Genomic DNA, 14,000 nt, shown 5'->3' on the forward strand with positions numbered 1-14,000 from the left:
GTATTTGGGTGAGCTTTTAAAATTGTTTTTTTACGTTTTAAAAAGCAAAAACAACTTTTGAAAAGCTCCAATTTGAAGATTTTGGAGGAGCTTTGTCAAACACATTTTGTTTTTCAACAAGCAAATAGGCAGGTTTTAAAAGCTCACCCAAACACCCCTTTATTGTCATCTGTTAACGAGCTTTCCTTAATGGATTGAAATGATACTGTAAAACTACTATTAGCTAGTGGGTGGTCTCTATGGATGCATAAATCGGGTATTATTAGGAACTGGAATCAGAATTGGGGAGGAGCCGGTTTCAAGTTTGGTCAACAAAAGCGAAGAACCGACTCGTGAGGAACCGATTCCGGGTTATCGGGTATATCATAGGGTTTGCCTAGATTTTATCGAGCTTTGGTTGGGTCGGGTCCAGGTTTTGACCAGGTAAAGGTGGAACCAGTTCCGCCGCATGCACCATTTTGCTGAGGAACCAATATCTTATTCCTACCGGTGGGTCAGGTTCCGAAACCGAGTATTTTCCACCTCTGACGGTCTCCACCTTTCCATTTAGTTATTTTCTTTTGTAACTTGGTGTATTGTTGGTGGGCCGGTTATGCTTCTTGGTTTCAGCTAACTTCTGGGGCTCGGTTGGGCTGGTTGTGTTTATAAAATGTTGCCGTTCAAACAAACGTGGAGTACTTGAGACTTAGAGAAGTCACAATGGTAAAAATGTTGCAAAAAAAACTACATGTGGGGCTTTGGTACTTTTAGAAAAGTGGTAACTCATCAATTACTCCTCCATTCCAAACAAAACCATTCTGGTTTCCAATTCATTGCCAAAAACTAATGATGCATATATAACCAAACATACAATAAGTAACAAACACATTAAAATGACTTAACATATTAAAGTCAAATACTATTATTCATAGCATTTGACAATAATCAAACCAGGATAATTAAACTCTTAAAACAGGAATAATTGCAGAGATTTGAACTTATTAATATTAATATTATTATTTTATTTTGTTGTTTAAATTGCAGAAATTTGAATCTTCATGCCAGCACCACAGTGACCAGCAAGAGTGCAAATGAAGTTGTTAAGACCCTTGACAAGCCTAATTTGATCCTTCCCACTTGTGAACACCTTTGCATTTCTTGGTGTAGTGCTACACCCATCATATCCTGCCTTGTTCACAACTACCACATTATGTGCTCCATTTTGGTAGTTGAACACTGCTCCATCATAAAATTAATTAATGATCAAGTACACAAAACATATTTCTTTTCTCATTATTGTTATTCGGAAATACTTTCAATCGTATTCGTCTAATCAGATTTGTTTATCCAAATAGTCATTATAGTTCTCATTATATGGTGTTTAAAAAAAAGCCTTGAAAGAAATTAAGTAAATCGGTTGACAGTTGATAGCTTGACTAAACATATGATTATAAAAAGCAATTAGTAAAGTGGTGATAGGATGTTGAGAGGATACCAAGGACGTCGCCGGCTTTAAACTTCTTGCCCTTTTCCCAGCCGGCTACATTAAACGTCCAGCCACCGCTGCCACCAACGACATAAGTAGCTGCATGAGCTACCCCGCATTGAAGTGCCACCACCAGTAGACATATCACTGCCATTGCCACCATTGCACTGCCTCTTCCCTCGGCCATGGTTCACTTAAACAAGAGATAAAATAGAGGATTTAATGGATTTATGACTTTTGTCTTTCTGTTTGTGGGATCTTTGGGTGGGCATGGAACCTATTTATAGCAAAAAGAGAAATCAACTCTTTTATCGGTTTAGTAAAACTCAATATTGTTTAGATTTTTTTTTTTTCATACTAAGTAAAATGTTTCTTTAGGCTATGTGTACTGGAGGGGCTACAATTGGGGGCGAATTGTGACACGTGGCGTCCAGTAAGCATGGAGTGGAAATTTGTTTTTAGGGTGTAATGGTGTAGGGGCTACAAGTTGGGCCCACAGTTTCTTTTTTTTATTATTTTCTTTTTATAACTAAACTAATTAAATAAAAACCAATTTATTTAAATAATTAAATAAAAATGTATTAAAATTAAAAAATAAATACAAAAAAATACATAAACTAAAAAAATTACACGAATAATAAAAATAAATTATAATAAAAAAAACACACCGAAATATAAATATACATAAAAAAAGTAATCTATTCGTCTTCATCTTCGTCATTGTCCTCCTCCTCGTCTTCGTCTTCGTCTTCGTCCTCGTACTCGTCTTCGTCCTCCTCAACGGGACGATTATCCCACACGTGTTGAACCAAATCCGCCTTCAGTTGGTTATGTATATCACTTGATGTGAGCTGGTGAATGTTATACGTTCGTTGGTCTTGGGTTGGTTCAGGGAACTGTTCTGGAACGCTTCCTGGTATATAGTGTTGACATATTGCTTTTCCCTCGTCTTCTAAAATCATATTATGCAATATGATACACGTATACATGGCATCGCTCATTTTTGCCAACGTCCATACACAACAAGGGTTTTTCACATAATGCCAACGTTTTTTTAGAACCCCGAAACACCTCTCGATATCCTTTCTCGTGGACTCTTGCTTCTTCTTAAAATAATCTCTTTTTTCTTCGATAGGGTCTTGAAACATCTTGACGATGATCGAGTACTCTGGATATATCCAATCTCCCAAATAGTATCCGTGACGATAGAAGGTATCGTTGGCATAAAACGGTAAGACCGGTATGCTACGGCTGATGTAATACTCTAACACGGGTGACGCGTTGAGAACGTTTATGTCGTTGTTGGACCCGACTGAGCCGAAGAAGGCTGACCAAATCCAGAGGTCGTGTGAACAAATGGCTTGAAGACTAACCATTGGCACTCCATGGTCACCACGAGTGTATTGACCTCGCCATGCGGTTGGACAGTTGGCCCACTCCCAATGCATGCAATCTATACTCCCGATCATGCCTGGAAAAGAATGTTTGCTTTCGTGTACATCATATATGCAAGTCAGGTCGTTTGAAGTAGGAATCCTCAGATAACGACGAGAGTATAATTGTATTATCCCTATACAAATAAATTATTAAACAATATTTATATTAAAAACAATAGTTAATACAAACAATTTAAATATTACCGATGCAAAAATTCTCCAACGCATCACTCGTTGTTTTCTCAGCCATCTTTAAATACTCGTCATTGATATCGGTCGTGTTGCCGAATGCGAGGATGCGTATAGCCGAAGTACACTTTTAGGCTCCAAATTGTGTAACCGATATACAAACCGCCGGTTTGTAAACCGGTCAAACCGGTTTACAAAAAACCGGTTTTCTTAAAAACCGGTTTCCGGTTTAAACCGGCAAACCGGTTCGAGGACCGGTTTTTTTGACCACCTCTACTACCAGCCACCCTCTCGGCACTCCTTCTGATTTTGCCTCAACTCTTAGGTAATTTTAGGGCTAAAAACTACTCAATAAAATAAAAATGTCCAATTGATTGATTTTATGCAATCACATACTTAGATTGGTAATTCTTTGTTGTATATTATTGTTAGATTGTGATTTGTTATGTTAAAAACTTGAATTTTAGGGTTAATTATGCAGGAATCATTGAAAAGAATGGGAAAAGGGTTTGAAGATATACACACACACACACACACACACACATACATACATACATATATAGATTTAGAGAAGAGCCTTGCTATGGATTATGGTTTGAGGAGAGTAACATGGTTTAGATCGTGCAAAACGGCTTATTATAAGAATGTTTCAATTTGGCTCGGGTCAAAACTGTTCTTCTTGTTAAGTTTTAATTTTGTTTGCGTCGAAACTGGCTTTGACCACTAGACTCTTGTTGAATTGAGTTGTTTTATGAAAGAAAAACATAAGTTAATCCTACTTTTTTGAATAATATAGCCCAGATGTTATTAAGAAACTTCACACGAACAGAATTTGTAATTTTTTCTCTTATTGTTTCGAATAACATCGTATTTTGTGTGTATATTATAATGATATTATTTTCTATTGTGTTTCTCGACCCGCCCCGACACGACCCAAACAGCGACCGGCCAAAAAAATTTGAACGCCGAAAATAATGGGACCCCATTGTCGAAAAATCCTGGGTCCGCCACTGATAATAGGTATTTACCAACTTGTGTTATTTGTTGCAGAACTGATATTATGACGTGCCTTTTGGTTGCCATATTGGAGTTTCATATTTTAGTAAGGCTAATGGCAAAAGACATAGGTCGATGTAGGACCGTGTGCAAAAAATGGTATTCCTTTCTCTCCACGCCAAAGTTTGCGAGACTCCATTGGGGTGCTACTTCATCATCAGCCAAGAAGGTCGTTCTTGCAACACCGGAAAATTCTGATGACATTGCTACCATCATTTATCAACTCACCTCATTTTATCATGTTAAAGTTATTGACATACCGTTCAATGAGCATCCGTTTGAGTTTATCACATTAGGAAGTTTGGATGGCATGCTATGTGTGTGCCTGAAAAACAACTCTCGAATGTCAATTTGGAATCCACTAACCGGTTGCAAGCGAGACTTGCCAACCTATAATGATAACAGTTTCTTCAAAGTATATTCTGATGCGTTTGCTTTCTATTTGGATTCTTCTAACGAGTACAAATGTTTGCATGTGAAACACATGGTTCGGGAGTCGGTTTGCATTTATTCGACCATATCTAATACTTGGAGGGAAATAACGGTTGATAAAGAGGTTGTTTTCCGTAACAAAAATGATAAATGGTCGTTGGGTACTCTTTGTCTGGATGGAATATATTTTACGGTAGGTGAATTTTGGAGTGCTTTCGTGGAGTTAATATTACGCTTTGATGTGAATTTGGAGACATTTACTAACGTTGGTCTCCCATCTTTTCCATATGAAGCTGGCTGGCATTATGCATCATGTTGAATCAATACAATTTTTATTTTATTTGCTATTCCCGTGAAACCGTAACTCCCAAAATGTGTTGTAAAGTAACCAAACTGTCACATTTGTTACTAAATTAATTAATGTAATCACATTTCTAAGTTGATATTTTCGTCCACCGGACGGGTCAACTACTAGTTTAACTATGTTTAAAGCAATGGACGAGTGGTAAACCTTTGATGCAATTTTTCATACATTTACTATATTAAACAAATAAACTCCTCATCTAAAAAAAAAGAAATAGAAAGAAAGTATTTCATATAAAAGCAATAAAAGACACGTTCTTATACCATATAAAAAGCGAACAACTATACCCAATTGTAAAAAAATTGTTTAGGACGTCATTAAAAAAGGTTTTAAATACATATTTAAACCAAAATGACGCATCCAAGTATATTCAAATGCACTAATTCTCTTTGTTTCTATCACAACAATTTAATTAACATACCAATAAACTAAAACGGTAAAAAAAGGTCTAAAGATGAAACATTAAGCTTGTTGAAGTTTACTTCGGCTAAAAAATGGGAAGTGTAGTCCATCATGTAAACGACGACTCTCCTTGATCACCACCATTGCCACCATTTTCCGGTGAATTATCACCATTACCCCCATTCCCTTGTGAATTAGACGCATCCGACGTTTTCACACTAGAAGACGACACTGACTCACGATCTCTAGGTTCCAATTCAAGAAGCATCGCCCCAAGAGTAGTCTCTGGTTGAGTGGACATCCTACCGTCTACTCGATTAATAAGCACATCTTCCGCCCTCTTCTCCTTCGAAAACACTTCCGAATTCTCATGCATAATGTCGTATAATTGCTTATTCAACCGCTCCACTGCCGTCAAAACAATTTGATCAGTGTTGGATCTTCTACGCTTAGGAACGTTCCTAAAATTAGGCTCACTTGGTCCTACAAAACACGAAAATATAAAAACTTTTAATTTTACAATTTACCCCTCCTAGTTTCTACTTTGTCAAAGTATACCCTCTTACTATTTTGGGGCAACTTTTACGCTGTGTTCCCGAGTTCATTTAAGTAAAGAAAGGCAAGGAAAAGACAATTTTCTCTTCTTATCTTTTTTTTTGTATCTCCTCTTTTGCTTCAACTTATTTTCCTTCCTAATCTTTTCAATTTAAAAAGATACAAATTCTTTTATTTTACTTATCATTTTCTCTCTCCTCCTCTCCTTTTCTTTCTTTAAATTAAACGAACCCCTCTTTTAAATTTTTCATTCTTTTTCCTTTATTAAATGAAACTCAAGGGAGCATCTAAGCAGAAATAAAGTTTCATGTTTTTCTGTTTCATCTCCTCCTGCTCTTTCTCCATGTGAACATAACAATAGCTCAGGTTTTGATACTCATTTATTTTTTTTAGAGTGCGTTTATTGTTGCAAAAAGATAGCAACTTTATGTCTGTTTGGACATTCCAGTTTCTGTGCAGTTCTTTAATGAAGAAAAAAGAAAATTTACAAGAGAACATAGACAAGAATGTGTTGTCATATTTGAAAACATTTTTGGTGATGTCCCGAGCATGGAGGGCGATTTGGTCATAATAAACTTTTTTGCGTTGGTAATGTCCACCTGGCACCTAAAAGGCAAAGTTATTTAGATACTTAGCTAGCAAAAGTTATTTCACATGTATTTCCCTGTATCATGATTAGAAATATCTTTTGTTACAGAATAGAAATATCAACAACACTTGTGTCTGTATTATGCAGGAAGGCTGGAGCCTGGCCGAACTTTTTAATGTTTGCTGTGTGGTAGCAGCTCCTTATGTTGTTCCTTACAGGTACAGTTGACTTTCTTTATCATACAACTTGAAATTCATATAGGTATATAAAGCTGTATTGTTTGCAAAATTAGTGTTTTAATCATTTGTTTTCTTTTACCTAGGATAAATCAACCCATGTTTATATTTTGTTTTTGGTTTGCACTTTGCAGTGCTCCTTCATCGTTTGAACGGAAGTTTAGTGAAGAGCTTCCACTTTTGTACAATTATATCCAAGCAGCTTCAAGTGATGAGGTAAAACTCAAATTCTCTACTTTTATCACATATTCAGTTTAACCATTTTTATTACAAAAATGTCTGTAAATATATAACATGTAACATAAGACTTCACTGACAGATATATGCTATTTAAATTTGAATTGAACAAGATTTCATGGAAAGATGTTATCCATTGGATGTGGCCTCTTTTTACTGAGGACTGGGGAACGTGGAGATCTAGAGAGTTGAAGCTGAGTCACTTGCCTTTCACGGTATTCATTTCCTTCCTCATTATATGTTTTCATAAAAGCGAACCTACTTTGACCTGCTATTTAGTTTCTTGATTATAATTAAGGCATTAATTATGCATCCAGGATCCAGTCACAAGTCATCCCGTGTGGCACAGTAGGCCTTCAGCTCCTTTGCTACTGTAAGATCGAAACCAATTACATGCTATCTCTTCATGCTCACTTTTTAAGAAAAGTACAACACGCGTATATATTATTCTAATTTTAGTCATTTCATCATAACAGGTATGGTTTCAGCAAAGAAATTGTAGAATGTCCTGGTAGGGTAAATTCTCTTGGTCATATAATAATAACAATAACAATAGTAATACGGATTCCTTTAAAGTGCTTTAGGTTATTGGCCCTCAAATGCTCATGTTTGTGGCTTCTGGAATCTTCCTATGAGGTGGCAGTTCTCATGCAAAAAATGTGCAGAAATTACAGTCTTGCCCTCAACAGAGAATATAAACATGAAAGCTGAAATGTGTTCAGCTCATAACAAGCTGCAACACTTTTTATATGCTTCAGAATCATTATCGCCTATTTTCATTGGTTTAAGTTCTATGGGAAGGTAAGTTTTTTAAGTTCACAGACACATACTATAATAATAAAAACTAATAAAATGACTCTCTTTCAACAGTATGGGCTTTATGAAGAAACCTAAGTTGCTTCTTCATGTTCTTCAAAGTGTTATAGAGACAACAAATTACCGTTTTATCCTTTTCACATCTGGTTATGGGCCTTTGGATGCTGCAGCACGATCGCTTGCTGCAGAAACATAATCACATTCAGAAAAATCCGAATTTATGAAAGACGGAGTTTCTCTTTTTAGTGGCCGGCTTTTCTGTTTCTCTGGGTAAGCATTTTTGTCTTAGTTGTTTACTAATATTGTCCTTTTCAAGTATTCAGTCAACTTTTAATAATATTCATATTTTAAAGTTTAATACTTGAGTGGTGCGTTTTTCGTTTTGTAATTAGTTCTGTACCTTACGCGTGGCTGTTTCCAAAATGTGCTGCTTCTATTCATCATGGTGGCAGGTAAGCTTCCAGCTAGTTTTCTTTCCCTTTTGTAATAAGTTCTATAATTTTATCAGTCGTTTAAATGGGTCATGTTCGCGTGTCAAATTTGGAAATCTAGTACGGACTTTAAACAGAAAATCGTATAAGACACATGAACCCTATATTCATGGGTTCTTGTCAGTTTCTGGTCGAACCTTTGAACACGTTTAGGGGTCGTGTCAACCAAGCAGGTTCACGGGTTGACCCGTTTAACCCATTTATTTTTTTATTTTGTTTTTTTTTAAATGTTTTGTTAATAACTTAAACTCTTTGGGTATTTTTTTATTCCAACATTTGAAGGTATAAAGTAAATTGGCATAAAATAATATGTAAATTGGAATGTAAGGTACTAACATGTAATTTTTTTATCTGGGTCAAACAAGTCGTGTTTGTATCAATCCGCGAATACACATGTCACGTTCGGGTTCATGCGTGACATGATTTTCGGGTTCGTGTCGGGTTTGACCTGCCAACCTGCGAACACGACCCATTTAGTAACATATTTGCGGGTTGATAAAAAAAGCAGGCCAGCCCATAAATGTCGACCAGTTTAGCTAAATTTCTTTGCGGGTGTTAACGAACTGAACACAGAAGACAATAAACGAACACACGGATTTATCGGATTTATCGTGATTAAGAAATCACCAAACGGGCTGGACTTAGGTCCGGCTGCCTCTGCGCCCCTTCCCGTTTATTCTTACAGATCTACTCTATATTGTCCTCTTGCATGAGTTAGAAATGTAACAACATTGACTACATCTTCATTGGCCGTTTCAGGATGGCGTTCAGGAAGCAGTGCGGATGTTAAAAGCATGCATCGCGTGCTAACTTGAACCTTCAAAACTTTAATGATACAACCTTCCGTTTTAATCCAAACTTGCGATGTAAAAACTCCGCTTGCATGTGCAGCGAAGCAACATCATGTTCTAAAATGGATTCATGGGTTAGATCCATGAATACAAGATGTTACATGCGTATTACAATGGTTGAGAAAAAGGTATGCAAAGTAACATTGAACTTCACAGTTTTATTCTTATCACTAATAGACTTTAAACGTCAAATTAAAGCGTCACGTCACTACCTACACTTGTAGGCAATGGAGCTTTAGCTAACACACCCATTTAACACCGCTTTGGGGTTTAAAGCCCCATTACCACGCTAAAGCCACACCTTTTCCTTGTTAAAGCATTAGGACACCACCATTTCCTTGTTTAAGAAAGCCCTGTTATCATGTTACCATTTCCTTGTTTACCGCCCCGACATGATGTTATTGCCCCTTTGCCACGCCACATCACTTTTGCCGCCCCCTGTTGAAGCCTCATAACAAGTAGCCTAATAAAGCACGAGATATAGATAACACCACCTTTATGTCTACGAACTTGAAATATTCAAAATACTTTGGATATTAGGCTCTTACTTTGGTTTAAAAAAATCGTATTTATGACTGTTATTTAATAAAGTATAAACTAATAAAACTATAAAAGTGAGATATAAATGGGTTGGTTTAAACCTTAAAGTTACTTTTATCATATTTTTAATTATTACTAAGCCTACTTTAATGATACATCTTAATGATGGCGATATATTTTTAAGAGATGGCATTTATCTTTGTCAAAATGATGTGGATTAGTCTTACAAAGTATGATTTGGATGAATTTTAGAAATAGATTTTAAGGAGTGTGTTTGTTACACAAAAGTTTTGATCGTACACATAGAGGTGCAAATGAGTTGAGCCGTTCGTGACTAACTCGAGATTAGGTTGATAAAAAGCTCGAAACAAACTTGAGTATAATATAGCCTGAGCCAAGCTTATGCTTGTTTAAGGTACTGCACACGAGCTTGAGATGATTTTAGGCATATTTAAGGGTTTTCTTAAATTATATAATAATTAAAAGTGTATAAAATTGATAAATAATATACGACCCTAGCTCGAGCTTTAGAGGAGTTCAAAACGATCCAAACTCAAGTTCGAGTAAGTAAAAACGAGCCAAGCTCGAGTTTAGTCAAATTTGGGCTCAGGTCAGCTCATTACACCCCTACGTAGACGGGCCGTGCCAACAAGCTTGGTATATTGTGATATAAGTTTTCACTTTAGCGACTCTTTTTTAATAACTGTAAGCTTTTTTTTACACGTTTGCATTGCTTTAAATACTACTCTTTACTTTTTGAAACTGCAGACAGACACAAAGATACACCAGTTATAATCCTATTACTAGATCTACACCACTATTTAATTCGAACTCTCAACCTCATGAGAAAAGACATAATTTAACACATCCCTTATGTTTAATTATACAAATCAACAGGTTCAACTGAAAATAAGATAATAACAAAAAACTTTTAAAATGTGTACCGAGAATTTTGGACCATTAAGTTAAATAGTTAAAATGATACAGTAACAATTTCGTAATTAACCGAAAAGCTTGAATAGGAAAAAAGAAGATAAGTTATTGTTGATTTGTTTTTGTTTAAGTCTGATTTTACTATATATATTAAAAAAAAAAGCTAAATAAGTTTGATATATTTCATAGTTTTAAAGGAATATTATAAAATTGAGAAAGTTGTTCTCTTTAATTTGAATTAGCTACTATTTACTTCTCATTAAAAAATATGTTTTTTTAAAGGCTTGATTTATCATGCATATAACAATGTGTTCGAAACCTGTAAGAATGAGTTTAACCAAGTACAACATTGCCTCTAACATTACAATAAGGAGTCCTTGTTAGTGTAATGTGAGTACGGCAACAAAGTGTTTATTATGTATGTAATTTTTGGGCTTATTTTGCTAATGCTAAAAATGCAATCGCATAGGTTAAGCGTTGTCTTGAAATATTATACGCTTATGCAATATGCTTTTCATTTCTTAAAACAAAGCCTCAATGCAACACGCGAACGATAAAGGTTTGAGAAAAGTCCCATAGTCGGTTCATGTGAAACCATAGAATTAGTCGTCAAGATTTTGGTCTAAATCACTTCATCATAAATTAAAGCTCGAGTACTCAAGAAAGTAGCATCACCATGGTTGATATCATGGTTCGATAACGACCATAAGAGCTATGGACATTTTAAAAATCAATACTATTTCCAATTAAGTCAAACCATTTACTTCAACTTAATCATCAAGACGATATGGATATGATATAAAATAGAATCGCTCATGAATATACATTTATGAATTCACGAGCAGTTATATTTTATAGGGTTTGGATCAAATACAAATGAAATTAACGTGCTAAACGTAAGAATCAAGTAGAGTAATTATGTAATTACATTATAGAGTAATTACATAATTACTCTATGATAATTACTCTACTTGTATATATAATTACTATACTTGATTCTCACGCTTAACACATTAATTTCATTTATACGTTAATCTTCCCCGTATTTTATAAGCTAAAACAAATGTTTTCTTAAACAACACATGAATTCATAAAAAATTGGTGTATTCTTTATGAAATGGTTTAAAAATATTATCTTGAAAAAAAATGGTGAATGAGGTCCACCCAAAAGGATTATTCTCTAAATAAAAGTATCCAAAATTTGTTGGATTACACAAATTAGGCAATGCTCAACCAGAGAGGTGAAGGGAGAGTCAGACTTGTGTAAGCAAAGACGCTTAGCATCCCCAACTGCTTTTGTCTCTCTTCTTCTTAAGCTTTTGTGTCTCTTCTTCTTGGTCAACATTTATTCTACTTCAATATTGTTTTGTTCTCATAGCGGACGGGGCACCAATATGAGTAAGGTGTATGGCTTTCAAACTGTATGGCAATACCGTCGTCACCCCATGTGGATAGGGTGCATGACTTCATTTCATGGCAAAGACTTGTCACATAGAATTGACTCATTTTTGGCAATTATTGTACTTGGAGAATTAAAAAAACATACAAAAAGTTCTAAGGATACTTATGAGTAGTTGTTGCTAGTGATTTTGTGGTTTATGAGGTACTTGAGGGTAGAAATGAAGTGACAATACAGGATTTGGCGGTACATGGGTAGTACTCATAAGTGTCTCTCCCCCCACCCCTCATAGTGATTAAGGTTAGGTCATAAAGCAAAAATAAAAGTCCAATGCTTTAAAAAGCGGTTATACTGGTTGCCGCACACTAGCCCGGTAAACCGGTTATAGTTTATAATTTGAAACGTCGGAGTTGTAATATCGGTTTAAGTCCAAGGTAAAATTTTGAGTTTAGAGTTTAGGTGATCACTACATTTAGTGAGACGTTTAGAGGTTCACTTATAATGAGACAATTGTAATGGTGATCGCTTATTGCTTAGTGAGACGTTATAAACTCTTGGTGTGGCATGCAATGGATGTAAGGTAGACTCATTAACATCCACCCGAACCGTCGTGTGTTTATTTCTTGTTTACTTCAAACCATGTTTTTATCATCATTTAATCAAATAAAACATCAACAAAAAACATTCTCTATATAAGTAAAGATCTAACAAACATCAAACGTCTACACTAAATACCCATTTTTAAAAGAAAAATTACCAAATAGACATGTTCGACCAATATTTATCCAAAATAGATATGGAAGTAAAAACTAACCAAAATAAGAAAAACCAACAGATCAATGACACCTAATCCCCATGGGCACTAGATACTAGTGTAGCCCGCATAAAATTTCATGGAAATATGACTTGACAACACTGTAGCTTGACACGTGTCTCAATTGAGCTACGTTGATGCCTAAACATGAATAAAAGGGCTACAAAGGTGATGATGGGACACTATGATGATGTTCACTAGTTGGATCATTAAACCGAACGAGTTTTATTTCACTGTACTGTCGTGCCTTTGGCGAGTGTACACGGACGTTGACCTTAGGTGAGGGTTTTTCCTAGATCGAAAACGAGTGTATCCCGATGTAGTGAATTTAGCCAGTAGTCTCTTTGAAGGACTGGTTGGCTGCTAAAAAAAATGTAATTATGTGTGTTAATATTAGCTTGGATATTGAAACTTGTTGCTAAATTTATTATTTGATTGTTAGAATTTAATTTGGTTTTATCTTTTAACCATGTGACCCAGCCAAGCAAACCAATTTGTTTTTTCCTTTTTTATCAACGTAGTGCCAATTCTTCAAAATTTTCGACCCCAATAAAAAAGGTTATTGCGTTCTGATGATACAAGTAGAGTAATTTTTTCAAAATAGTGTTTTAAAATTTTTGATCAATTTGGTATTGTTCAAAAACTATTTACCAAATTAATGTTGTTCCGAAATTATCACACCTCCACTGATAATATATCGAGAGTTTTGAGCATCTATAAGACTACATAAGACTATGATCACCAAAAACATTGGCGCATTCACTCCATTAGTTGATTTATGGTCACGTGAAAATTTATAAGGTAAACATTATGTTGTTAGGTACAGGTTCACGTTTAAATACGATGCAATCATCAAGTTTGATTCTTCGACCAAAAAAATCCATTGCGTGAGAAAATATTTTTACTTTTCTTGGATTCTATTTTAAACCATGGATGAGAAGATTGACTATGTAAGTTGATTGATGCCCAAATGATCAATTGCAATTATCTCGTCAATCAACTATGTATGTTGATTGTTGGAAACTATGTTCAACTCTATGTATTCCTCTATCTGTAGAGTACATTGAATATACAGAAACGGCTATAACAGAGTTTCTCTTATTTGTATTAACAGCTACTATAGGAGGAATGTTTTTATGCGGTGCTAACGATTTAATAACTATCTTTGTAGCTCCAGAATGTTTCAGTTTATGCT

At 35.2% G+C, this 14,000-nt stretch overlaps 3 protein-coding genes across 3 annotated transcripts; 2 read left to right on the top strand and 1 right to left on the bottom strand.

Annotated features, from left to right (window-relative positions):
* Positions 1–990: 990 nt before the first annotated feature.
* Positions 991–1,712, bottom strand: LOC143556345 (basic blue protein-like). Its single transcript, XM_077045683.1, has 2 exons — positions 1,475–1,712; positions 991–1,215 (listed from the first exon to the last, which is right to left on the bottom strand). The coding sequence occupies exons 1-2, from the start codon at positions 1,650–1,652 to the stop codon at positions 1,013–1,015; spliced, it is 381 nt and encodes a 126-aa protein (XP_076901798.1). The 5' UTR covers positions 1,653–1,712; the 3' UTR covers positions 991–1,012.
* A 2,438-nt stretch (positions 1,713–4,150) lies between these two features.
* Positions 4,151–4,897, top strand: LOC143556344 (putative F-box protein At3g17490). Its single transcript, XM_077045682.1, has one exon. It carries the CDS (start codon positions 4,151–4,153, stop codon positions 4,895–4,897), a length of 747 nt encoding a protein of 248 aa, XP_076901797.1.
* Positions 4,898–6,182: 1,285 nt separating this feature from the next.
* On the top strand, positions 6,183–8,340 carry LOC143556342 (uncharacterized). The gene is made up of 9 exons (XM_077045681.1): positions 6,183–6,265; positions 6,348–6,487; positions 6,636–6,706; positions 6,859–6,940; positions 7,075–7,176; positions 7,279–7,334; positions 7,438–7,472; positions 7,546–7,762; positions 7,832–8,340. Exons 2-9 carry the CDS (start codon positions 6,449–6,451, stop codon positions 7,971–7,973), a joined length of 744 nt encoding a protein of 247 aa, XP_076901796.1. The 5' UTR covers positions 6,183–6,265; positions 6,348–6,448; the 3' UTR covers positions 7,974–8,340.
* The last annotated feature ends 5,660 nt before the right edge of the window (positions 8,341–14,000 follow it).

This window comes from Bidens hawaiensis, unplaced genomic scaffold (assembly GCF_021521415.1).
Source record: "Bidens hawaiensis isolate Kalapana, Puna unplaced genomic scaffold, B.hawaiensis_p1.1 tig00018564_1, whole genome shotgun sequence".
NCBI lineage: Eukaryota > Viridiplantae > Streptophyta > Magnoliopsida > Asterales > Asteraceae > Bidens > Bidens hawaiensis.